The sequence below is a fragment of the Macaca thibetana genome, chromosome 8 (genome assembly GCF_024542745.1).
Source record: "Macaca thibetana thibetana isolate TM-01 chromosome 8, ASM2454274v1, whole genome shotgun sequence".
In the NCBI taxonomy this organism is placed as follows: Eukaryota; Metazoa; Chordata; class Mammalia; order Primates; family Cercopithecidae; genus Macaca; species Macaca thibetana.
The window spans coordinates 36,764,564-36,791,971 of record NC_065585.1 but is presented as its reverse complement, the minus strand read 5'-3'; the positions used below and the strand labels follow the sequence as shown (position 1 = coordinate 36,791,971).

General features: G+C 34.0%; 1 protein-coding gene across 2 annotated transcripts in view; it reads left to right on the top strand.

Annotated features, from left to right (window-relative positions):
- Nucleotides 1-26,804, top strand: part of EMC2 (ER membrane protein complex subunit 2) — a 50,107-nt gene extending 23,303 nt beyond the window's left edge. Inside the window, exons 6-11 of one of the 2 annotated variants that reach the window (XM_050801386.1) lie at nucleotides 9,230-9,315; nucleotides 9,467-9,526; nucleotides 15,570-15,651; nucleotides 16,476-16,586; nucleotides 18,737-18,841; nucleotides 26,389-26,804. In XM_050801386.1, coding sequence (XP_050657343.1) covers nucleotides 9,230-9,315; nucleotides 9,467-9,526; nucleotides 15,570-15,651; nucleotides 16,476-16,586; nucleotides 18,737-18,841; nucleotides 26,389-26,475 — 531 coding nt within the window. In that variant the 3' untranslated portion in view covers nucleotides 26,476-26,804. Of the gene's footprint in view, nucleotides 1-9,229; nucleotides 9,316-9,466; nucleotides 9,527-10,258; nucleotides 11,574-15,569; nucleotides 15,652-16,475; nucleotides 16,587-18,736; nucleotides 18,842-26,388 lie in introns of those variants that run through there. The other variant, XM_050801387.1, reaches the window with a different exon arrangement.
- The last annotated feature ends 604 nt before the right edge of the window (nucleotides 26,805-27,408 follow it).

The window sequence follows — 27,408 nt, the reverse complement described above, 5'->3', positions numbered from 1 at the left end:
TAGGAAAGTCTGACCAGCTAAATCTTACTGCTTAAAATACACATATTTACAAAAACTGATAAACGGTAACATGCCTCACACAGGAATGTATTTGAATTTGCAAATGTCCTGACTAGCTGTAGTACCAAACCCTCCACCAACCCCTCATTCACCTTGAAAATCAGTGTCAGTCACATCTCCCTGGCCCCCTAACTGTTCCTTCAATTCCCTATTAAATCTCTTGTCTCAGAAGGGTAGCCTTCTGTAGCAGGAACCAGACTGTGACGTGGGAATTAAGCCCAGCTCTGCAGGTTGCATTTTCATCTTGTTCGTCTTCTCGTGTCTTGAGGGTAAGATGGTATAGTGAATCCCACAATTAACACTCAGCCAGTTCCCCACTATAACTAGGGAAAGAAACTTGAGAGGGTCCGAATACATCCATTTGATGAGTAGTTAACTGAAAAAGGGTTCATTTTGGTAAAACTTTTTCGCCTTTGAGTCATTTCAGTGAGTTATTTGGGATTCTTTTAAAAAGGTAAAGGAAAGGCATCAGAGGGCTTTGACACACTCTGGCCATACGCCAGCCTGCTTGTGCCTATTGGACTCAGCAGAGGGAGGCGGGCCCTGCGTTACCTCCAGGGCCAGCAAAGCTTTCTCCTGGCAATTCTGGGCGGGGCCAGTGTCTGGGCTACAGCTAGTCCAAGTCTGTCATTTAAGATCCAATCAAGCTCCTGTCTGAAATTCCACCTTCTTCTGTCCGAAGTGGTTGTGGACACCCCCAGGGGTTGGTATGGAGGACCAGGTGCAGCCGCGGGAGGCAGACAGGCTCAGAACATGTTTCCATTTACAGGGAACAGAACACAGGCCTCTGTGTGACTGTGGATCAGTGTGCAGGTTGCAGTGATGAGTAGAGTAAAACCTCTTCTTTGAGCTCAGTATCTCTGGTAAACACAGGGAACTGCAGGCAACAATGCTGCTGAATACACCCGAGTACACAGTCAGACATTTGTTCCATAAACAATAAATGTGTAAGACCAGTTACCTTGAGAGGGTGTCTTGCTCTGGAAGATGGTTTTAAAATGCCACATTTTTCAGGCTTCTAGGTATAAACCTTGGAGGCAGGGAACCTGGATTCTGCTTTCCTTTTGCTGGTCAACTGTCCAGTTCCTTCTGGGTCACTGAGTCTGGAGTGAGGCAAGAGGGAGGTTCTAGATTGTATTTTGCCTTAATCCTTTAATCCTTTTCTAGGTAATATCTCTTCCCCCAGGTAGCCTATTTAAAATAAAAAAAAAAAAAGTATGTCTTTCAAAACAAATTGCTAACTAGCCCTATTCTGTGTAACATTATAGAAGGCATGTAGCCAGTTGGATGAAGATTTATTCATGATCTTTAAAAGTTTGAAACAAATTATATAGGTTTCCATTTATGGTTTGGCATTAGTGTATATATATATCTCTTCAGTTGGAAAAATCTTACAGGAGCATGACTCTTCCAATTCTAGTCTTTATTCAGGGTCTAGCTGTCCTGTAGCTACATCCCCTTTGATTGTTTTAGTAAACATCACAATAACCTTTATGCTCACTCCACAGTTTAAACAATACAGTACTTTTCAGTTGTTCCTTATCAGCTTTATTTATATTATATTTAACACATATTTCAGATAAAAGAATGTGAATTCTCTGAAGCCAGGGATTGAACCTTATGTATTCAGTGCTCTTTGAAGAAAATAGAATAGGATCCATGTTGTTGGCCAGTTGATTTACTTTTGGATAATGGAGTACATTGCTTGTGATTCATGGTATTCTTTTAGTAGCATGTTTTTCACTATCATACATGGGTTCTTCAGAACTATTGTTGCGTTTCTTAATACCTCAAGATTGTTTATTCAGAACATCAATTAGGGCTGCAGACAAATTATTTGAATTGGTGTTGGCTAAAAATCTAAACTTTGTGAGATCAAAAAATGTAATTATTAGCATTGATTAAGGGATGATATAATTTGTTTAGCGAGCTCTGATTTTGTGAATTTTTGAAAACATGTAAGTAAAGTATGTTCAGTTAAAAGAACAGCTTATATGATCATCCAGATTTATTTTCTACTTTACAACTGAGAAAAAGCTGCAGCTTTCTACAAAGCAGAGTATAAATATGAGGAAAATGGTGAAAGGAGGAGTGGTAGAATTGAAGAAAATGATGATGACGTGATAATGAAGAAAGGTAATGTTTATCAAATATTTACTATGGGCCATCACTGAGCTAAACACTTTACATATATTATCTCATTATCATAATCCTTTCAGATATTGTCTTTATTCTATAGGCACACAAGATCATAGAGAAGTTAAGTGACTTGCCCGAGATTGTACAGTTAGTAAGAAACTCTGGATAGGTACTTTGATTTCAGAAATTAAGGCTCTTTATCATGAGGAAAGAAGCAATGGTAATAAATGGAATTGAGAGGAGGTAGTTAACACATGACAACCAGCTATTACTCCTACAGAAATTTTATTATTTAAATTTAGTCATTTAACAAGACTGTACTTGCCACTATTGAAGAGTATGTGAAGATGAATAACTTGTTTTTATTTTTAAAAATCTAAGCATAATTTTTATTGTATAGAATATTACGCTAAGGAAGCTATGATAGAATTATTATTTTTTTCTTGAGACAGGATCTCGCTCTGTTGCCCAGGCTGGATTGCAGTGAGGCGATTGTGGCTAACTGTAACCTCTGACTCCTGGGCTCAAGCAGTCTTCCCACTTCAGCTTCCTGATTAGCTAGTACTACAGGCGTATACCGCCATACCCAAGTAATCTTTTAAAATTTTTCATAGAGACAACATTTTGCTGTGTTGTCTAGGCTGTTCTGAAACTCCTGGGTTCAGGTGATCCTCCCGCCTTGGCCTTCTCAGAGTGTTGAGATTACAGGCATGAACCACTGTACCTGGCCAAAATTGGTTTTTGTTAAAATCGTTTTTTGTGTGCTCTAAATGAGACTCAACAGCCACAAGAAGCCTTGTTGAGCCTCATTCTGGTTGCTTGATAATCACTCATAACCTAGGGTTTTGTGTGGCTTTTGGGAGATATGCTGCTTGACTCTATTCACAGTTAGACATTATATGAATAAGGAGTTGTACAACTGAGTAGTAAATGTCCAGAGAGCAAGAGACTGTGGCAAAAAAGAGACATGAACAGATTCAGGAGCCCCAGGATTTGCAGTGTAAGACTGCGCTTTGGTTTTTGTCTACATAAAATGAAGAGAGAGAATTATCACTGCCTGCTCCTCATTTCTTTCCAGCTGTAAAATTTGTGATGTATTCATTTATTCTGCAGATAGCTACCAAACTGCAGTATATACTTCCTTCAGTGCCCATTACTGCTCTGTATGAATGCACAGAAACTAAGATGTGTGTTTCTATTTTTATCTTAGGTTTTTGAACCAGTGTATTTGTTATTATAATTGCTTTTTTTATGTATGATACGTTGTATATTGTTGTTTAAAATTTTACATAAGCTTTGAATTATGTGACAAAACTTTAAGACTCGAAATGGCTTTTTTTTTTTTTTTTTGAGACTGAGTCTCGCTCTGTCGCCCAGGCTAGAGTGCAGTGGTGCAATCTTGGCTCGCTGCAACCTCCACCTCCCGGGTTCAGGTGATTCTCCTGCCTCAGCCTCCCAAGTAGCTGGGATTACAGGTGCACACCACCACACCCAGCTAATTTTTGTGTTTTTAGTAGAGATGGGATTTCACCATGTTGGCCAGACTGGTCTCAAACTCCTGACCTCAGGTGATCTGCCCGCCTTGGCCTCCCAAAGTGCTGGGATTACAGTCGTACAGGCATAAGGCCCACACCCAGCCCTAAATGGCTTTTAAAAAATAATTTATCCTATATCATATTGAGTACTTTTTGAAGTTTTGTACTTTATAATAGATTTTAGCTCCAAATATTAGAATCACTTATGCAGAAGTTTTCATTTTTAAGACTCTTAATTCACTTTTGTAAAGATAGATCCAAACCAAATATTTAGAAAAAATGAGAACTTTGGCAGGAGAAAAAGTAAAAGAAAGAAATGCAAAATCGGCCTGGCGTGGTGGCTCATGCCTATAACCCCAGCACCTTGGGAGGCCAAGGCGGGTGTATCACCTGAGGTCAGAGTTCTCGAGCAGCCTGGCCAACATGGTGGAACCCCATCTTAACTAAAAAAATACAAAAATTATCCAGGCTTGGTGGCAGGCGCCTGTAATCCCAGCTACTTGGGGGGCCGAGGCAGGGGAATCGCTTGAACTGGAAGGCAGAGGTTGCAGTGAGCCGAGATAGCACCATTGCATTCCAGCCTGGGGGACAAAAGCGAAGCTTTGTCTCAAAAAAAAAAAAAGAAAAAAAAAGAAATGCAAAATCAAAGCTGTTAAATATTCAAGACTATTAACATGTAGTCTTCTTAGCACTAGTTTTTAACTGCTTTCACATGTAATTGACATAGAATAAATGGCACATATTTAAAGTGTACAATTTAGTAAGTTTTGATGTTTGTATACACCTGTGACACCATCACCACAATCAAGATAGTGAACAGAGCCATGCTTAAAGTGTGCTCTAAATGAGACTCAACAGCCATGTTTGCCTCTCTTTCCATGTTTGTATTCCTATATTCTTGAGCTTTCTTCTGGGCTGCAGTTAAGTTACTTGCAAATAGTTTGAACCTTTGAGTGTTTGCTAGACCTGATCCAGAACAGTGTTTAGACCAGGGCTAATTATACCCCATTACTGAAGCAAGATCCTTCTGGATACTCTATTCAGTACCCATGAATCATGACATTTTCCAGGCTGACTGGTAGAAGAGACTGTTTCCAGCCTTGTATCAGTGCTGTGCACTGTTCCCCTTAACCCTTTCTGGTGTTTGTTTCCCTGGCCTTGGGTAGTTTCCTCACCCGCATGCACTGATCAGTACAAAACTAAGTACTCAAGGGGACCACTGCAGAGCCCCAGAGTCCTTATTCTATATTTTTCTCTCATTGGCACTCTGTCCTATGAAGTCCAGCCTCTTTGATCATCGTGGACTTTCAGCTCTTTCTCCTGAACTCCTGAACTTGGCTCAACCTGGTTTTCCCCTTCCTGCACAGCACCCTTGAAACTGTCAAAGCAGTGAGCCAGGGTAATAAAAATGGGACTCACCTGGTTTGTTTCCCCACCTCTCAGGAGTCACTGCCCTTCATTGCCTAATGTCCCATATCTTAAGGCAGGAGGAGTAAATCTGGTCCTGTTGTGTCTTTTTGGCCAGGATTAAATTATCTGCTTAATTTAATACAATTATGATAAAGATTGGTTCTTATGTCAGGATAGTATGATTTTCTTTAGAAGAACTAACCTGTAAAAGGCTGTTATTTAGTAAAAAGTTTGTGACTTAATAATATACCTTTGCTCATATGGTAATGATAGTTTAGTAGGGTTTTTTTTTAAGCTACCATGTATATTTTAATTAGGAAGACTGGCTTTGCATAGCTGAATGGTTACCACTTAAACGTTTGTTTAAAATTTTAGAATAGTAGGAGATAAAACGCTGTATCTTAGATTTTACATGATTGAGAAATATATTGCTCATACACTAGGGATTTGGGGACATGCTTCTCTAATTAATAAAGCATAGTATTTATTTATTTTTATTTGTATTTTCTTTTATTTTTGTTTTCGAGATGGAGTCTCACTCTGTCGCCCAGGTTGGAGTGCAGTGGCACAATCTCGGCTCACTGCAACCTCCGCTTCGCAGGTTCAAGCAATTCTCCTGCCTCAGCCTCCCGAGGAGCTGGGATTACAGGCACCCACCACCATTCCTGGTTTTTTATTTTTAGTAGAGATGGAGTTTCGCCATGTTGGCCATGCTAGTCTCGAACCTCTGACCTCAATTGATCCTCCTGCCTCAGCCTCCCAAAGTGCTGGGATTACAGACGTGAGTTACCGTGTCTGGCCAAGCCTAGTATTTAAAGTCTTCTATCTTCCTGAAGTTTTTGTCAGATGGAATTGGTTATTACAAAATTAATACTAAATTTCTTTTTTGCATAATTCTTAGAGTCATACTAGCCACCACAAATGGACATAATTCAAAATAATAATGAATTATTTACTTTGTAAGAAATCTGCTTCTTTCTTTTAAGAAGTCTTTTTTTTTTTTTGAGACAGAGTATTGCTCTGTCGCCCAGGCAGGAGTACAGCAGTGCAATCTCTGCTCACTGCAGCCTCTACCTCCCAGGTTCCATGATTCTCTTGCCTCAGCCACCCGAGTAGCTGGGATTATAGATGTGCGCCACAACACCTGGCTAATTTTTGTATTTTTAATAGAGACCAGGTTTCATCGTGTTGGCCAGGCTGGTCTCGAACTCCTGACCTCAAGTGATCCACCTGCCTCAGCCTTGCAAAGTGCTGGGATTACAGGCATGACCCACTGTGCACAGCCTCTTTTAGGAAGTCTTATAGAAGAATCTAGGATGAGAATCAGAAATTTCAGATACCCTAGTTCTCCCTCTTGACACATTTCAGTTGGATACACATCTATTTTCCATCATTTTCAAAAGAATTCTCTTTTAAAAGTTATTTTTAAAGATTAATGATCTTTGAAACAGTCTAAAATATTGCTTTACAAACTGTATTCTGCAGAAAGCTGCTGACCTGAAAACATTGTGTTTGTATGTGTTCAACAGTAGAGGAATGATTCTGTGGTCAAATAACTGAAACAGTGAGTCAAAGTTAGGTGTTTTCAGTCCACCTTCATGAAACTTATTGTACCTAAGTGTCCAGGACAGTGTTCATGCCACTTATTACTATAGATGTGTTAGTTGCTATCATATTTATACTTTGATTTTTTTGTTTGATTTGTGGCATTTGTATGCAATATTTTCTTTTTAAAAAAATGTTTATTTATTTTTATTTTTGTAGAGACAGGGTCTCACTATGTTGCCCAGACTGGTCTCTCACTCCTGGGCTCAAGTGATCTTCCCGCCTCAGCCTCCCAAAGTGCTGAGATGACAGGCATGCACCTCTGCTCCCAGGTGAATCCAATTGTTTTCAACAAGTTTTCACTGCATACAGTATCTCATCTCTCCTGTTACAAATCCTGTAAGGATTGGGACAAGATATAAATATCAAGTAAAGCAAGTCTGTTCCAGTCCTTTAAATATTGTTTGGTTAGAATTTTGTGGCAAGATTTAACACATAAACATTAAGCCTGGAACCAAATGTTAAAAAAGGAAGATAACATTTATTTAATATTATTATATGCTGTGTTAGTTGTTTTATATTGATGCTTGAAGGTAGATGGTATTACTGACGTTTGCAGAGGTTAAAAAAGCTAGTAAGTGATAAGAATTGGGATTCAGTTTCTTGTCTTTTTGATTTCAAAACAGACTTTTTGCTCTGCATATTGTCTGTGGAAGAAGTAGTGTCATGAAAAATGAAAGATTAAATTAATGTTTCAAATTTTGGTGAAATCAGATATGGCCAAAAGAAAGTTTCTTGATTACATGTTAATTTATCCCTCATCTATTGGGAGGACTAGGGACAATGCTCCCATTTTAAGTCTAAAATTCTTAATGGTTTTAGGGTTTGAGTTACTTTCAGAGCTTTACTTTTACTTCTGAGTTCTTGAGACTTTTAAAACTTTTCATTTATTGTGGTACATTTTTGTTTTACTTAGTAAAATTCTAAAAATTAAAATATATTAAAATATTAAATAATTTAATTAATTAAAATAAATAAATTTAAAAATTAAAAATATTTGCCTGTGCCTACTGTGTGACAGGCATTGCACTAAGGCCTTTGGCATGACCTGATTAAGGATATAGATTCTTTTTTTATTTTTTTTTTACTCTCAGGATATGCTTAAGGATATATATTCTTAAGACATCATTTTTAATTACCCAAATATTACCACAATTATTATAAACATTGCTCTGACCCTTGTTTATTAGTCTCTTGATTTCTCTAAACTTTTACTTTCATTTCTTCAGAGCCAAATCACTCACTCGCCACCCCATAATGAGTAGCTCTTGATACTCTAAAGAGGCCATATCCATTTTACTTCTGTCTGCATCTTGTGGAATATTATATAAAACAATAAGAAATTTTATTCATAATTAATAAGTTTAGCTTGGCCTCAGTTATAGTATGTTTCATTGTTTATCCTTCTGTATTTGAAGCAAACATAGAGGGGATGTAAATTTAATAATTTATACAGTGTGCTCCGGTTCCTGACTGTTTACCTCAGCCTCAAACTTGTAGTCTTGGATTACATACAGTACTGCTTTCTCCAAGGCCTTTGCTCGTGTGTTCTTCCCACTATGCACATGAGTTTCCATAAATAACTTCCTATTTTGATTTTTAATGTCTACTTACTCTTTGTTTCAGTACAGGTATCACATGTGGGACCGTCTTTGCTTTCTGTCTTTCCACTTTGTCCACTCTGCCACAGCATGTGTCAGGATCTCTTCCTTATTTTCATAACACCCTAGATATCTCTGTCATTGCTCTTACTGCATTAAATTTTTTATTTGATATGTTTTTGTCATGAGAATGAGCTTCTGCAAGGAATTATCATTTCTTTTTTATCTTTATATTTTCATTGTGTAGCACAATATTAGCAAACAGTAGAAGTCTGGTACATATTTGATGAATGCACAATAAATGGCACTGATTTTTATGTTTATCATTTAAAAAACTTTAGAATACAACTTTTAATTGTTTTACTTATTATACAATTTTTATTTCAGGACTGTATTATTCTTGTGAAAGACTCATGGGTAGATTTTCTCTTAAAATTGTGAAAAAGTTGTCAGAAGCCATATTTATATAATGATATTCAAAGGCCATGCCATGGTGAGATTTTTTTCCCCCTAATCTCCACCATTCCTCCACCTCTTAGGATACAGATCTTATGAATGAGACAGAGTAAAGGACTTTAAGTTGGATAAAGATTAGGATTCCCTGCTGGCTAGTAATTATCAGAATCTGGATGGTTATTTATTTGGATGAAACGGTGCATACATTGTGTGCATCAAAAGTAAAGCATATGTGATTGTTAGAGGAATGTTTGAATTCCCCAGTGGGATGTCATGGGGTATGTTTATAAACTCCCACTAAGCAGTAGTTCTACAATGGAATTTCTCTGGCATTGAGATAATAATTTGCACAGTCAAATTACCTTCTTTACAAAACCCCAAGGAATCATGAGGGCCTAATCCTTTATTAATGTCAACCCACAGGCTGCAAGAAAGCGTAAGATTGCCATTCGAAAAGCCCAGGGGAAAAATGTTGAGGCCATTCGGGAACTGAATGAGTATCTGGAACAGTGAGTGTTTTACAAGAGGATCGTGTTTTGTTATTCTGATAAATCTTTTTTAATTAAAATGGAATTTGCATTTGATTTTCCTGTTTGTCTTCATGCTGTTCATTTGCAGAATATCTACACACTTACTTTTTTTTTCTTTTCCTCTCACCAGATTTGTTGGAGACCAAGAAGCCTGGCATGAACTTGCAGAACTTTACATCAATGAACATGAGTAAGTTATTAAACACACTTAACATTTTGTTGAGTGCAGTTTTCATCACTGTAAGTTCAGAAAGCACTGTGGTTTCCAGAGGATTGGTGAGAAGGTGTGAATCATGTTGTTTGAAATGAAAAACAAAACAAATCAACAATTAAATGAAAATAAATCAATAATTTGCTGGTCATAATATGTGAATAGCTTTAACTGGGTCATTTGTGTTTTGCCATATTGTTTATGTTTAGGAAATAAGTTTTTCTTTCAAATATAGGTGACATTCTTTGGAAGTAAAAAGGCCTGCATTTGCTAAGCTAAATTTATTTTTGGTGAATCAAAAATGTGAATTTTTAGAGTTCAGATTGTTCTTATAATACAAAGAGTATTATACTCCCTGCTGTTTAAAAATTCTGTCAATTGTATGCATGTATTAGCCTTAGTACTGAGAGAATCAACTCTTCCAAAGTAGAAGCATTCTGTTGCCTGGGTAAAAAACTGAGAATAATCAAGAATGTTGAATGCTGTAGGATCTTGCTTATTGGATGTTTAATGTTTTTGTTAGCTTTTTTATTGCTGTAGTGACAGGAGGAAATCCCAGTGTGAGAGGATTAGTCCAGAGTCTTAGTGCAAGTTTGCTAATATTACAGCATTAATGCTAACCTCCATCTAGAGGCATGTTTTTTATTTTTTTTCTTAGTTCTTCTGAATCTGAAGTATATGACATTGCTTCTTTTCCTTCTTTTTTGACAGAATAGAATCAGATTCTTATGCACGTTTTCTTGTGCATGAATATTTAACCTTGTTCTCATACTACAAACAACTGATGAGAAATAGAATGAAGACATTTGTCTGTTGTCTGTGGTCTATATATATAATGTGATAGAGAGGATTGAAGTCTATTTGCATAAGTCTAAGAAAAGTGGGAGCTAAAATAAAAGTAATAGCTGTGATTTAATGAATGTATACTATATTCTGGGAACATTTTTGAAGTTCTCTGCTATACTCTGAAACAGATACTCTGGTTTTGATTAGGAAATTATTTCCTGAATCACATTCAGTATAGATGATATGCTTGTTTGTACACATATGTAAACATACTTATGCATGTGAGGCAGTGTATAATACTTATATTTAAATACATGAAATTGAATCTTTAGAATATAGTAAAAATAATTAGCATTAATTTTATTTTGTTTCGAAAACAGTTGACAGTCATTTAACTTTTTTTTGTACTTTTTAAAACTTTTCTAACTGAAAGCATTTTTAAACATTTCAAATTAACAAGGATTTTTTTTTCAAGTTAAAGGAATACCTAATGCAGAAAATTTGAGAAACACAATAAAGCATAAAGACCAAGACAAAAATTACATGTAATTCCAGCATACTAAGTTAACTATAGTTTGAATTTTGTCCTTCCTTACCTTTTAAAACAAAAGCCCAAAATAAAACTATCTTTCGTACTTTATACTTTCCCTTATATTTTGTCAAAAATTTCTTGTCACTATAACAATCTGCAGTGTGTTTTGAATGGTTTTATATTATTTCATCTTACCAGTTTACCCTAGTATTTTTAACCAGTTTCCTAGGGAGATATAAAGGTATTTTTATATTTTTATATATAATGCTGTAGTGATCATTTTTATTTTGTTTCCTTGGGTTAAATTCTTTGAACTAAAATTGCTTGATTAAATAAGATGTACGTTTTCTGTGGTTTTGATGATAGTTCCTGATTGTTCCCTAGAATGTTAACATCAGTTTACCAGCACACCAGCGTTTACTAGAGTCCCTTAACAATATTGGATATTGTGATTCTTTTTTAATCTTCACAAGTTTGATAGGTGAAATTGGTTCTACCTTTTTAGTTCATTTTTAAGAGCTCTTTTTTGTAAAGGAGAGTAACCGTATGTCGAAAGTATATCCTTGTTATATGCTTTTTAAATACTGACTTCTTAAAATTATAGAAACTTTACATTTTTAGAAAATCAGATTCATCAGTTTTTAACATCATGTCTGCTACCTTTAATAGCTTAAAAAATATATCACCTTTTTTCCCCTACTTCATTTGCAATTTTATTTTTTTGCATGTATTTCTAATATTTATTTCATCATCAAATTTAGGTTATACCTTATTTTTAACCTACCATTAAATTTATTTATTTGTTTCACCATGTGGCACCATGTTCAGTTTTGCTTTATTTTGAATCTAAAGAGTTTATTAAAATAGAGGTGAATGTACACTTAAGAGAAATGAACTGAGAAATCTCAAAAAATCAAGAAATACAAAGATGTAGGAGCACCTGAAAAAAATTTTTTAGACGAAATGATAACAATGGTCAGCCTACCCTTTTATCTAGTATCACGAAAGTCTTTTTGGTCTTGAAGGTAGTTACAAAATGACCATTTATTTTTTCTAATTGAACACGTAGAAGGAATATTTATGTTTAGGTGAGTGGAAATACATATCTACAGATTTTTTGAAACTGAAAATTGCAGTCAGTTCATATGATTCATTTGACATATTTGAGCAAGTCATTATAGGAGGAGTTTTTTGGTGGAATGTTAAATTATCGTAGGATATCAGTTTTAGCACCAGTCTCGTGGACACAGTGGCAAAAATGTAGCAGTTTTCAAAATGTTAGATATATTTAACATTTAATATTCTTTTCTGCGTATGAACAGTTATAAGCTTTTTTAAGTATAATAGGTCACAGGCAGCTTTGGTAGCCTAGATCTAGAACTATTTTTTTTTCTTTAAGAGACAGATGTACGTTTTCTTACAACATTTCCCAGACTAAACTTGAGCTCCTGGGCTCAAGTGCTCTTCCCATCTCAGCCTCTTGTGTAACTGGCACTACGGGTGTGTCACTATGCCCAGCTCTGGAATTTTTTTTTTTTTTTTTTTTTTTTTTTTTTTTTTTTTTTTTTGAGACGGAGTCTTGCTCTGTCACCCAGGCTGGAGTGCAGTGGCCAGATCTCAGCTCACTGCAAGCTCCGCCTCCCGGGTTTACGCCATTCTCCTGCCTCAGCCTCCTGAGTAGCTGGAACTACAGGCGCCCGCCACCTCGCCTGGCTAGTTTTTTGTATTTTTTTAGTAGAGACGGGGTTTCACCGTGTTAGCCAGGATGGTCTCGATCTCCTGACCTCGTGATTCTCCTGTCTCGGCCTCCCAAAGTGCTGGGATTACAGGCTTGAGCCACCGCGCCCGGCCAGCTCTGGAATTTTTAACTCCAAATAAATATCTGTAGTATAATTTTCATATAGCCCTATTTAATGTTTTTATAGAGAGAAAAAGGGATATAGAATTATGCCACATAACCGTTTTATATTTTTAAGTTACTTTTATAAGTTCGTTTCTGATTTATAAATTATAGTTTGTTTTTAGTTATTCCAGGGGTATATGTTACACCCATTGACCATATTGAGACTCTTGTTCTAAAGTTTTAAAACTACAGTTAATTTTTTGTGTGTCAGCACTACCAATATGTATTATAGGTTAAGTATCCATAACCTGAAAACCTGAAATCCACAGTACTCCAAAATCTGAAACTTTTTGAGTGCCAACATGATGCTCAGAGGAAATGCTCATTGGAGCATTTTGGATTTGGGATTTTTGGGTTAGGAATGTTCAACCAGTAAGATAATGCAGATATTTTAAAATCTGAAAAATTCTGAAATCTGAAACATTTCTGGTCCCAAGCATTTTGGTTAAGGGATACTCAACCTTTGTGAGCAAAAATACATTCACATTATGAAAGACAAAATGTTTTTACTCGATTTGTAATTGAAAGTAGATACTATACAGCAAGGAACAGTTTAGTATAATACATTTATTATGATTGTGATTATAGTTCCTTTTCATAGGTCCAGCCTTTTAAAATTCCATATCAAAGGGAATTACCACAATTCTGTAAGGAAAAATCGTGATGTTGGTAAAGTAACACACATTACCAAATACTGTAACCTTTAGTTATATATACTTTTGTAAGGAAGAGAAGAAACTTTATTTAGTCCTAGTACTGACTCTAACATTGTAATAACAATTGTTATTCTGTTTTAAGTAGATTCAAATTATTTTCACTTCTCTATTCTTAGTCTTGTTGAGTCACTGTATATAATGAATTGACTTTTCTATGCACCTAGAATAGTACTGGCTATGTATTATCCCTGACAAGATTGAGGAAATAGTCACTTTTTGTGTGGCCTAACAATGGCCTAGAAAAGCTGGACTAGACCATATCTTGAGCTCCTTCTAGCCCTAATTTTATTTAATTCTATATTTTATCCACAAAATTAGTTTGATACCATACTTTGTAAAATTGGGGGAAGGAATCCTTTTCTCTATGTGATGCTAATTGATTTTTGATAAAATATCTTGGTATTCATTTTACCCTAAGAGCTACTACTACCTGCCCATTTTATCTTGCTTTATGCACCAGTGTCACAGTTGTGCTCAACCCATTTAAAGCTCTAAGAACTTTTATTCTTAGTCTCAACATGAATTTTTGGTATCATACTTTATACTTAAAGGAACACGTTTAGAAGAAAACTGTCTTTTGATAAAGTGTTTTAAGGTAGAGACAAATTTTCCCTTTTCTTTTAGAGTGATAAATAGATATTAAGTAGGTAGTCATAATACATTTGTTTTAGACATTTATTTAGTCATTTGTTCAGTCTTACTAAATACCTATCATGTGTCAAGAACCAATGCTAGGTTTTGAATTTAAAAATGGAAAGGGCTAAATAGCTGCATGATCTTAGATGAGAGTATATATATATGGTCCTTCATAAATCTAAAATGCTGTAATTATTAGGTAATCTGCAGGGTGTATTTTTCTCCTCAGTCCCTTTGGGTGTGACTGCTGTACACATTTTCATGTTACCATTGAGATCTTCAGTTTTTCAATGTTATATGTAATGCATATAAACAGCATATGTAGTGGTTAAAGAGTACAGGCTGTCTGGAGTGGCACAGCCTGGGATTCAGTTTACAGCTCTGTGCCTCAGTATTCTCAGCTCTAGCATGGTGATAATAATTTCCTTCTTCCTAGGATTTTGGTAGGATTAAATGAGTTAATACATGTAACACACATAGAAAATGCATGACACCTAATAAACAATTAGTAAAACTTAGCTTATACTTGTGTGAAACAGGAAAATAATTTTAAAAGTATATCAGGCATTAGTGTCAAGGTAGATACTTTTGTATGTTGGTAACAAATGCCAAAAATAACTTTAGGTAACCTCTTTTTGTTGGGTAGTGTCATCAGTTCCTCACTGGGAAGAAATCTTGTAACACCTGTGTTCATTAGGATTTCCTATAGATAGTGAGGATAGTCACATGGCATTAAACATTTAAAATATATTTAGTGAATTATAGTCACGTGCTTTAAAATGTTTTTCCAGAGCTCTTTCTGGCAGTTCTCTTTCCTTAGGTTTTCAGCAAGATTTTTGTTTATTCTACCACAAGATTAAATAGTAGCACAGTGTATATCAAAACCAACTTGATCTATTTTTCATGGGCTTAGAAATTTATAACTTTATTATAATTTGGCATTTGACAGTAAACTTAAGTAATGAGAGAAATCTTTGTAATAGAATATGTTGGTAAATATATGCCTGTGAAGAATTTTTAGTGAGTAGAGAATATTTAATAAAGTATTTATTTTCTCCTTATACATTAGCTGTTTGAATATTTTTTTAAATGATCAGTCAACTTTCAGAAGTTGTTCTATATACAACTTGATCCAAGGTCTTGAAGCCTTTCTTATTAGTAATGATGAGATGTAGTAGGAGTGACCCAATTTTTAAAATGCAGTATCTATTGATTGTTTACAGGCTGCTTTAAGATTTAAGCCTGTGTTTATTAATTTCATGATAAAATTTAATGTCATTGATATTTATGAATGTCAGATGACAAATATTTTATTAATAAAGCTATGTAAATTATTTTGTGAATAAATTGTTTAACATCACTAAAGTTGTTTTTAAATTATTTCAAGGTTTAACTAAAATAAAAATTTGTGACTTTTAAAATTAATTTCTCCTCTTGATGTGTTTTTAGCTATGCAAAAGCAGCCTTTTGTTTAGAGGAACTAATGATGACTAATCCACACAACCACTTATACTGTCAGCAGTATGCTGAAGTAAGTGTTTTCAGAACAATGGCATATAATTTTATTTTGGTTGCTATTCGGTATTATTATGGAACTAAGAATATTTCCTTCATGTTAAGCAAGTATATGTTTAAAACATCTGATGAACATTACATTGTGGGAATAAAAGTTTAAATTTTTTAACATTGCAGTGGTAATACTGACATCAATTAAGACATACTTAAAACAGTGAAATTCCTTGTATTTTTATATTTGTGTACTATTTTCTTTCCTAATTATAAGTTATATCACATTTGCTACCACTTAATGGCTTCTGAGACATTTATAGTGATTATGATTGTTAAATCCATATTCAGGGAAATTTGTATTAAAGCCAGTTGGGACATAGGAAGTATTTATTTAATTTGCATACTGTTAAGAATAGCAGTACAATTGAATGCTATAAGGCTAGAAGGGATTCATTATTAAAGAATGTCCGTACAGATTATGAAAGGACAATTCAATATTTAAGTCCACATTTATAATGCCAGTAATAGAAAATACAATGTGAAGTGAAGCATTTGTGAGGCAGCTGAAATAGAAATTATTCTGGCTTTTTATTGTGGCAGCATTTTTGTTTTAAAAACTACTCAGTCATCTCAATGTTCGTAGAACAGAATAGCTTTTTGGGGGAAGGTTATGTTTGAAATTTTAGATTAGCTTTAAAAACCTTTAGGTGAATTCTTTTAACATCTTGTATTTGTTTTTAGAGAGAATATCTGTTTCGATTACTTAATGCCTGTGGTATGATGAAACCATGCTATATTTCAAAGTAGTAAAATAAACGGTTTTCAGCACTTTGCAATTTTTAACAGGTTAAATATACCCAAGGTGGACTTGAAAACCTCGAACTTTCAAGAAAGTATTTTGCACAGGCATTGAAGCTGAACAACAGAAATATGAGAGCTTTGTTTGGGCTTTATATGGTGAGTTGCGGTGCATGTTTAATGTTATTTTTAAAAATCTGTCACCTAAAATCCATTCAACTATCCCCTCCAATCATTCCTCTCCTGTTTTTTGTATTTTATTGATAAGCATATAATATTTTTCTGTAATTAATTCTGAGCAATAGCTTGTAAGCCAGTTTTATTTTTGAATGTTACTACAGCCTGTTTGACTTTTTTTTTTTTGTAAACTATCTTTTATCGTATCAGAATTGAAATCTGCCCTTATAAAATTAAATAGTAACAGGAAAAAAAACATGATTTCTTGTTTTGATATTCTTGGGTTTATGCCCAACATTATTGTATTTCTTCCCTAAATTATAGTTGTATGACGTATTTTTAAACTATGTCAATAAAATACATTAGAAATAAAATCCCTAATATATAAAATTAAAACATTTTTTATGGTGTAGAAAAACAGTTTGTAAATTGTGGGAAGTATATAATGATCTCTTGTTTAGGTATGCCAAATGCAGAGTTTAGAAAAGTCAATTAGTAAGAGTATGGGAAATGGAGGAATAATTTGCTGACCTTTAAGACATGTATATAAAGTGAGCACCTCTCTAAAATAAGAAAGGCTGGGAAAAATAAACTTTAATATGTCAGTTAGTTCTTTGAATTTTTTATTTATCCTGTTCTTTTGACAGACTTCTTGATAAGTGTCTTCTAGTTGCAGCTCAATGAAAAAGAACTGATTGAAGAAATGGAGATAGGAAGAAATAAAAATGAAATAATTTTTAAAAAGGAATGGCAAAATATGATTAGAAAATGGTTCAAATGTATTTCAATAAAATTTTCCTGGATTCTAGCAAAGCGAATTGCAATGGCTTGAAAATATACTATAGTAGAAGTATCTCTTTATCAAATACATACTAATTTTAAAAACTATATAATATACAATATATTATTAATAATAGTTTATACATAGCACTTTATGTGCTGGGCCTTGTTCTGACCTGTATTTTTTATTTTAAATCAATAAATCCTCACATCAAGTATTTGAGTAGGTGCTCTCAATACTATTCTCAGGTGGTGAAACTGAGACACGGATTTAATTAATTTGCCCAAAAATGGGCACAGAGCTCCTAAATGATTGAGTTGGGTTTCCAGCCCTGGAAGTTAACTCCATAGTTTTTCTCGTAACCACTGCATCTACTAAAATTCATAAGAAGAAGGTAACATTAAAGTCATAGAGGTATAAAAGTGAGATTTGGGGATATAGATTCTTCACTGGCAGAGACGGAGACATAGGTGAAAGAGGCTATAGCACAGCCTGGCATAAAACAAAGGCTTAACCTTTTTTTGAATCACATGGTCAGATTCTTTTAAGAGTAAAATATATTTAAGAATAGGATTAAAGTTATATCTTACTCTTCACAGTAATATATACATTTAATAATTAGCATATGATTTTGGGGTTTTATGGATTCTTTCACAGATCCCAGATTAAGAACTGCTCATTTAAATACATTTTTAAAAAGGAGAGGGTGGATCAAATTGCAGGGACTAATTGGTTCTCTGAAACACAGTTTGAAAACTCATGGTATAGTGAAAAGAGAAATGGATTAGAGATAAAGATCTTCTTTATTTCAAAGACCCATTATTTTGCTTTGGTCAAGTTAAATCTCTCCTATTGGACTTAAATTTCTTTTATCTATTAATGTAGGATGTCAGGCTAAATTATTTTTGAGTTTCCTTTTTCTATAAATATTCAATAATTATGTGATTCTGACATAGGCAAGCTTATGTAATTCAATAACAAGAAATAGTACCAGTAATATCCTACAGTGGTAAAGTGCTTTTGGTTTATAAAGTGTTCTTCTATAGCTTCTTTATTTAAACAATACGGAGTTTTACCTTTAAGAGCTGTTACAGATACATAATTAAATAATTTTAGGTATTATTTAAAATATATTTTCCCTTTCCACTATTTTGGATTTATACTATATTTTAAAATGTATTTTCATTTTTAAGCACTAATCAATTTTATGTTTATATTAAAAATTATTTTGGTACAGTTTTTAAAAATTCTTTATTATCATCCCATTGCAACCATGTCCCTTATGTTTTTGATTGTCTTGACTAGCAAAAAAGGAATTTTGCTTTTGATGTTATTGTTTGTTTGTTTTTAGTCGGCAAGTCATATTGCTTCTAATCCAAAAGCAAGTGCAAAAACGAAAAAGGACAACATGAAATATGCTAGTTGGGCAGCTAGTCAAATAAACAGAGCTTATCAGGTTAGTATTTATTGATCATTTTGCTATGTAGGTCAGTTAATGTATTTCGTAGTTTTGTTTCTACAAACTACAAAGTCAGATGTCTGGCATTGGACTTATATGCCTTTGGGGCTTTATGAAATGTATTTTGTGTAGAATTAATTTGTGGTTTTAAGACTACCTTTTTATCCCCTCAAGAGGAATCTGTTAGTATTATTATTTCATAATTGACCTTACAATCTGGAAATCTCAGTGGTTCTGCATTTGGCAAACGCAAACTAATTCTAAAAACTCAGGATAAATAAATATGTCGCATTTCAGAAGCAGATGGGGTATGTGAGTATATTTTTAATCATAAGTATCTCAAGAAATAGAAGGCCGGGCATGGTGGCTCAAGCCTGTAATCCCAGCACTTTGGGAAGCCGAGACCGGCGGATCACGAGGTCAGGAGATCGAGACCATCCTGGCTAACCCAGTGAAACCCCGTCTCTACTAAAAAATACAAAAAACTAGCCGGGCGAGGCGGTGGGCGCCTGTAGTCCCAGCTACTCGGGAGGCTGAGGCAGGAGAATGGCGTGAACCCGGGAGGCGGAGCTTGCAGTGAGCTGAGATCCGGCCACTGCACTCCAGCCTGGGCGACAGACCTAGACTCCGTCTCAAAAAAAAAAAAAAAAAAAAAGAAATAGAAAAGAAGGAAGAAAAGCCTTAAAGTAAACTAATCAAACTGCGTAACAAAGTTTGTGCAGTCTGCTTATACTTCAGATCTTTTACTGAAACTTCTCCATTTGTATCTTCGTTTTCTAAAGCTCATCCTTAGCAGATTTTTGGGAAATTATTTTTCATGAGAAATTTACTCATGGGAAAACACATCTTCTTATATCTTTAGCCTTATTTGTCTATAGCCTTTATATTTAAAGGACAGTTTGACTTTTTATATACCCGTTGATCCTTTACCTAAGTATCTTAAGCATATTGTTCAGTTGGTTTTTTTTTTGTTTGCTTTTAATATGGACGAGATCTTGCTACATTGCCCAGGCTGGCAGTGAACTCCTGGCTTCATGCGATCCTTTTACCTCAGCCTCCTAAGTAGCTGGGACTACAGGTGCAGCCATCACCATGCCCCACTGTTTCATTCTGTTTCAGAATAAAATGTTGCCGTCAAGAAGTATGATGCCATCTTGACTTGCTTTTTGTCATAAGTGATTTTTTGTCTGGTTACCCAAAGGAATTTTTTCTTTATCTTTAAAATCCAGTAGTCTTACTACGATTTGTTTTATTGATTCTTCTTGGGTCAGTTTTCCCAAATACACAGTACACCCATTTAGTACATCAATTTAGCCCTTTTAGTTGAGAAAAGTTGCTTATAGAATTACAAGTATTTTTTTCTCTGCTTCGTTTTCTTTTTCAGGGTTTCAGTTACAAGTATATTAGACTTCATTTTTCTATGTCCTTTATTATTCATTTTCCTTCAAATTATTTTGTCATTTTCTGTATTTTATGTTTTCTCCATAATTTTTTATGAAGTTGATTCATATTTTTCTTGTCCTCCATGTTTAAATGAGGTAGTGTTCCTGGACTATTAGGAGGAGATGTTTATGGAATGGCAGGAAGTTGGAGATAGATTAGGGTAGCTTTCCCAGCTTGGCTATTCTATGGCTACCTCCTTTTTTGGCTTAAGAGAACTCAAATATGACCTCTTTGTGTAGCCAGTCTTTCTTAGAACTGAGTGTGAATGGAGAGTCTGTCTTAGAACTGAGTGTGACCCAGAAAGATTTTCTGGCTTCAGCCCACTGTTCTGTTTCTAGAGCCCTCAAGATCTTGAATTCTGAAGTGTTGCTGTCAGCTTTAAATATTACATATTGTTGTTACAGTTTGTGTTTCTTCCTTTTTGTTTTGTTTCCTTCTGGGATTGCTGCCTCTGGGCATCACTCCTTTTCTCACCTCTCCTTATCTGAACCATCTCTCCTTCTTGCCCTGATGTTTCTGCCCTGTTAGGTTTGGTTTCAGTTTTTAATTGTTTTTCTTCAGGGTGTGAAGTTTTGTCCTTCTGGAAGAGGATGTTTGCTAGATATTTTAGAGATTTTAAGATAGTAGATAGTTAGACTTGTCTAATCTCACATTTGTGAATAGTTTTTTACACTTATCTTTGTTTTGGAGCTTATGAAGACTTCTAGGCCCTTGGCAGATGCATCATCTCAGGTTTTCTTGTTTCGTGGATTAAGAATTCATGATTTGTTTGGTTTCTGGTTTCTTGTAGAGTAGTAGGTTGTCCTCTATTTCTATTTCTCCTACTACACAGTTGTTAATCTTTTGTAGGTCGTGCTGCTCTTGATGCCATAGTCACATTCTAGGGTTTAGAAAATTGGCACCTAGTTTTTTTGGAAATGTCGTCTGTGGGCTTGGGTTCTATTATGTTGGTTTTGGTGCTGGCTTTTTGTTGTTCGTTTTTGCCCTTCTGGTTGGAGAAAATTGAGGAGATTTAAAAAATGTAATGCCTCCATAATCACATCATCGAAAGTCACCTTTGTGTATTTTTATTGTCTGTTATAGAGCATGTTAGTTTTGTTGGCATATTGTAAGTCAGCGTATTTATAAATATTAGCGAGACTGTGCTTCTTCAAATGTAGGATAGCTCAGATCTGTAATGGAGTTCCACACAGAGTAGGCTTGGGAGTATGTGGAAGTGTGTGATTTAAAGGTAAGATTTGTATAATATAAAAGTAATGCTGTGCATACTACCTAATCGTTTTTAAGACATTTATGAGAAACAGCTCTTCAGAGTGCTTTTTTGACATAACTATTTTAAAATCAATTTTTACTAAATTACAATATAGAAATAAGAATTATAACAGAAAAAAAGGATGCAAGTAATAAATGTGCCTTTCAGTGACTAATATAAGGTAAATATATCCAGGCTAATAAATGTAAACACTGCAGCATCCCAAAGCCCTCTTGGTAAGTCCTCTTAATTTCTCCTCTTGTTTTCCTTAAGAGTACTCACTTATAACCCTGTAGTTTACGGAATCAGCCAGTATGTATTCTTTTTTGTCTTGCATATTTCTATCATTATTCAGTTTATGGGATTTATCCTTGTTTATGTCTGTAGTTCATTCATTTTCTTCTACTGTTGTTCATTGTATGAATGTTATACTTTGTCTAGTCAGTTATTGCTATGCATTTGGAATATTTTCTGTTTGGGCTATTTTGAATAAACTATACTGAATATTGCTGTACAGATCTTTTGGTGGACATGTATGTGCAGTTCTTACTGTATGTGCAGTTCTGTATATCTTTGAGTGAAAATACTGGGTCATAGAATATATGTATATTTAACTTTAGTAGTTAAAGGCAGTTTTCCAAGTTAGTTTACTCCCACCAGTGGTAAGAGTTCTAATAGTCCCACATCTTCACCAACACTTGGTTCTGTCAGTCTTTGTAATTATAGCCATTCTGGTACATGGTTTTATTTTGCATGTCCCTGATGATCAGTTCCATTTGGATATCCTCTTTCATGAAATATTTTTCTCATTAGTATTTGTATGACTTATTTATTTAGTTTTTTGCTTTGAGCCCTTTTTTAGTTATATATATAAGCAAATATATATAACTTTTTACTTTTTTGCTCATATGATCTTGAGGAATAGAAGTTCTGAAATGAAATGTGTTCAAATGCCTCAGTCATTTGTTTGTGTTTTTTGTGTTCTGTTTAAGAAATCTTCTGCTACTCATGGTCATAAAGAATTCTGTGTGTCTTCGGAATTTCTGTTTTACTTTTCATATTTAATCCACAACCCATTTGGAATTGATTTATTTTTAATTTTTAATTTTTATTTTTTTGAGACAGAATCTGGTTCTGTCGCCCCGGCTGGAGTGCAGTGGCATGATCATGGCTCACTTTGCCCTCAACCACCCAGGTTGAGTTATCCTCCTGCCTCAGCCTTCCAACTCGCTGGGACTATAGGCGCATGCCACTGTGCTCAGCTAATTTTTAAATTTTTTGTAGAGATGAGGTCCAGCTGTATTGTACAGGCTGGTCTCAAACTCTTGGCCTCAAGTAATCCTCCTGTCTCAGTCTCCCAGTGGAGTGCCAGGATTATAGGTATGAGTCACTGCATCTGGCCTGGAATTGATTTTTATGTATGATATGAAATAGGGGGTCAGTTGCTCCCCATATGGATATCTAGTGTTTCTGTCCATCTTGTATTCTATCATGAGTTCTGTCCATGGAAGCTAGTTCAGTGTAGTTAAAGAGAAGATTACAGATGCTGGACACATGTTGTCTGGGTTCAAATTTTGACTCTGATATAATTATTAGCTATGCAAACTTGAGTAAATTACCTAACATCTCTTGGCTTATCTTTTCTTCTGCAAGATGGCCATAATAAAATATTCTGAGAATTAAAGAAGTTAAAACATAAGTTATTTTGTTTTTCCTTCTCCTTGTCTCTTCAGTGTGACAAGACCCCCTTGAGGTGTGTTGAGGTATAATTTACATGTAATCAAATGCATATATTTTAAGTATACAGTCTGAGTTTTAACAAATATGTATACCCCCTTACCAGCCCCCCACTCAAAATGGCATTTTCATCACCCAAGAAAGCTTCCTTCTGCCATTTTGCAGTCAACCTCATCCCCCACTGGGAGATAAACAAGCACTGATTTGATTTTTATCACCAAACATTAGTTTTGCCTGTACTATAACTTTGTATAAATGAGTTTATAGGCTATGTGCTCTTCTGTGTCTGGCTTCTTTCACTCAGCATGTTTTTGAGATTCATTCATTTACAATCCATTTCATTTTTCCTATTACTTTGTCTACCCATGTATTTTCCACAAATTATATAAAGATACCAAGCAAGGTATCTCAGTTATTACAATGCATGAATCACTGACCTCTGAATTTGATAAGCAAGTTTTTATTATTTGGTTGTGTTTGTGTTTTTTCTGGTGAGTTTTCTTGTAGATCTTACAGAGAATTTTGAAAGATTTACTTAAGCAAAATCTAACTGTATGAAAACAAAAATACAGAATGTGTGAATCATGTAGAAGAGTATAACTTTCAGAGAATGACATTTTTGATAAATAGGTAAATCTTTGGGATCTCAGTGAGAATTTCTTAATCGTATCTAAGCATGTAAACCAGTATAGAGTATGTGATATTTAATATGTGATTTTTCTAGATATTTATAAATTAGGGAATATTAGGTTTCAAGAACTGCTTTTCTTTCTTTGTTTCCACTTAATGATGAAACAGAATATGGCTACTATTTGCTCTTCAATTAGGTAATTGGTTTAACATGTTCAGTAGAAGCAGACACATTTGATTAATGCACATGAAAAACTTTAATGTGAACTTACTCACAATGATTTTCCAGATAAATGCTTCTTTGGTGCACAGTTAAATCTGTGCTAGTGATTTATATGTTATTTATGATTGCAGCGGTGATTCTGTTACTGTCCTTTTGGGAAACAGAAAATTAAATCATGATTTGGGAGAAAAAATGATTCTGACTTAATCAGTTAAATTGCCATACAATTCTGGAATAGACAGAATAATTGCATGTCACATTAAATTTGAAGTGATAGATTTATATTTCCAACTTTCTTTTATTTGTTCTGACACAAGTAAATTCATTTGGTTTTTTCCAAATTGCACTGGTTGTGAGTAATGTTGACACCATTTTAGGTGACTCTTTAAAATTAGCTAATTTTAAAAGATCACACTGTGTTATTTTTATGTTTAAGTATAAACCAAGAAAAATACTGTATTTAAAAATACATGTTATGGTTTTAGCTCTACAGAATTTTTTTTATTTTTACTTTGCTATTTAAAAGCAATTAGAATAAATGTTATGTGGTAATGTTACTATGTGATGTCCTATTCTGTACCCCTAATTTTCTCAGAATCAGACCTTTAAGTATCTGATTAGGACCATTCCTATTTATATTTCATAAATGGTGGTAAAAGGAAAAGCTTTCTATTTCTGGTAAATCCTTGTGTATTGTGTAATTTATTGACTGGGTAGCAAAAGTAGTAAGCATGCCCCACAGCCTTTCGTCCTCAGGGGAAATTATAAAAGGACAAAGTTTTAAATGTGATATTGCTGTTACCGTATTTAACATATGAATTCCTTAAATTCATGATGCCTTTTGAAAGGCAAGGTGATATTGATTTTTATGAGAAGTTTTTTTTTTCCTCTGGCATTTCCACTAGAAACATCCTTTATTTACTTTTTCAAATCAGGATTCAACTACAGAAACTAATCTAATGGTTTAGAGTGTAGTAAGTGTGAGGGAATCATAATGTTAAGCTGTAGCCAGAGGGGTCAGAGACAGGTTACCAGTTCCTGAAGCCTGTTGCTTCTATGATGTTACCTGTGCTTGATCACTTAATCTTTCTGAACAGGTCATGAGAAGTTTTCCAAATTAAGGTAATTACAAAAGACAAGGAACACATCGTAAATCAAGTACTAAGTGCTTAAGACAGCATTGTTATTTGAAGAAATGATCAGTCACTTGAAAATGTATTGAGTGGTTTGATGTTAACTTGAAAACACTAGATGTTGCTAATACCAAGTATTTTAATCATATTTAACCAGGGGGAAAATGGGTAAAGTGTATATATATATAAAACAAACTTTCTCCCATCTCCAACAAGGAACACTTGCTTATCTAGTAGAGCTTTTGTTTTAAATCAGACTAATAAATGATGGGAATTGTCAGTGCAGTTAACAAACTCATTTTAAAATCAGCATGTGGTATTCAACAGTGTTTCCCTCCAGCGATTATGTGTACGATATTGAATTTAATATGCCATGGATTTGCTTTTAAATACACAAATATAGGGTATATTTTGTGTATGTATTGATATATTATATTTTGTTTTCATAGTAAAATCCAATCCCAATTAGTTTTATAATGTAAGTAAATTACAATTAATAAAGTAGAAATGCATACTTTAAAACATTTTTACATTGTTTTAATGTGTAGCGTAGGTTTTTACTTGACAGCTGTTTGCAGAACCGTATCATTTAGTTAACTAATAAATCTGGAAACTTAAATTATGAGCTACTTTAAATAATTTTAGAGAGTACTTGCAACTTTAAAATGTTTAGTGAAATAACTTGTATTTATATTGTACCTTTGTTTGAAATTGTAAAAATCTGTTTAGACACCAGATGAGTAGAAATGGTTCACATTCCTACATAAATGTAAGCTAAATTGCATTTTAAAATTATACTTTTTATTTCATGTTTTTTTGATCTGAGTAGGATAGTTTCAAATCTATGATTTTATAGGTTATTATACTACGTAAGCATTTAAAACATTTAAACTGGCCAAGTGTGCAGTGAAATCTCTGTACACTTCTACTGAAGGTAAGACCTTAAAGGAAAATGTCCTTAATACCCAAATTTTATTCTTACTGAAAATAACAAAGAATATATTTGATTTCCTACTAGTTATAAAATAGTCAATGTTAAGTTTCATTAGCAATGTGAAGGTAAGATTGTCATTTTGAACCTGCCATTGAAATTGAGCCTAATTGAGCTTTTTTTTTTTTTAATTAGTTTGCAGGTCGAAGTAAGAAGGAAACCAAATATTCTCTTAAGGCTGTCGAAGACATGTTGGAAACATTGCAGATCACCCAGTCTTAAGGTTTCAAAAACTCTTTGACATTAGATTTCACAACTGCACAATTGAACTTATTGGCCTGTAACTTATTTACTAAATGCCCAGTGCTGTTTATATACTACAGTGATTTTCTGTTAAGAAGGCAGTTGTAAAGAATGTGTTTATATAAACCTAAAAATGCCTTTTACTGCTAAGTGGGAAGATGGGGGAAATCCATGGAAGAGAGATTTAAGACTTATTGATTGTACATCAGTCTCTTCATATCACACACACACACATATATATATATATATATAAAACTCTAATGTAGAATAACCTTGTTAAATAAACCATGATGATTTATTAAACTTGCGTTTGAAGATTCTAACTTCATTTTATTATACTCACAGTGGATATATTGTTTAAGAACTCAGTTTCTAGTTAACTCCTTACTGGTGATAGCAAAGACACAGCATATGTAGCTGACAGAAGCAGATTATTTTGACTTTGTTTATATTGTTGAATTGGATTTTGCTGTACATTCCAGTGGACTATTTGAATTGTTTTATCTGCTGTAATATCCTTCTGATGAATCTTGCTTAAAACATGTCATTCTCCAAAGTTCAGCAATATTTCTTTGTAAAATTTTTGTTTTGATATAGGACATAATTGAGATTTTTACATATAAAATGCCTTAAGGTAAATATGTTATGACACTTAAATTTAACTTTTATGCAAGTTATATTTATTGAATCTTTTAATAGTAAATTATTTGAAAGAATATTCAAGAATCATATAGAGTAGGGATTAAGGGGTTTTAGTGGCTGAGTTATTTTTAATTTTGAAAAAATAAGAAAATTAAAACTATTCTTAGAAACGAAAATATTAAAATTTTCTTGTTCTATCATTACCTTAGTTAGAATTTTTTATTTTTCTCTTTTCATAATAAACAACCATTAGGCTACCTTCAACAGTAT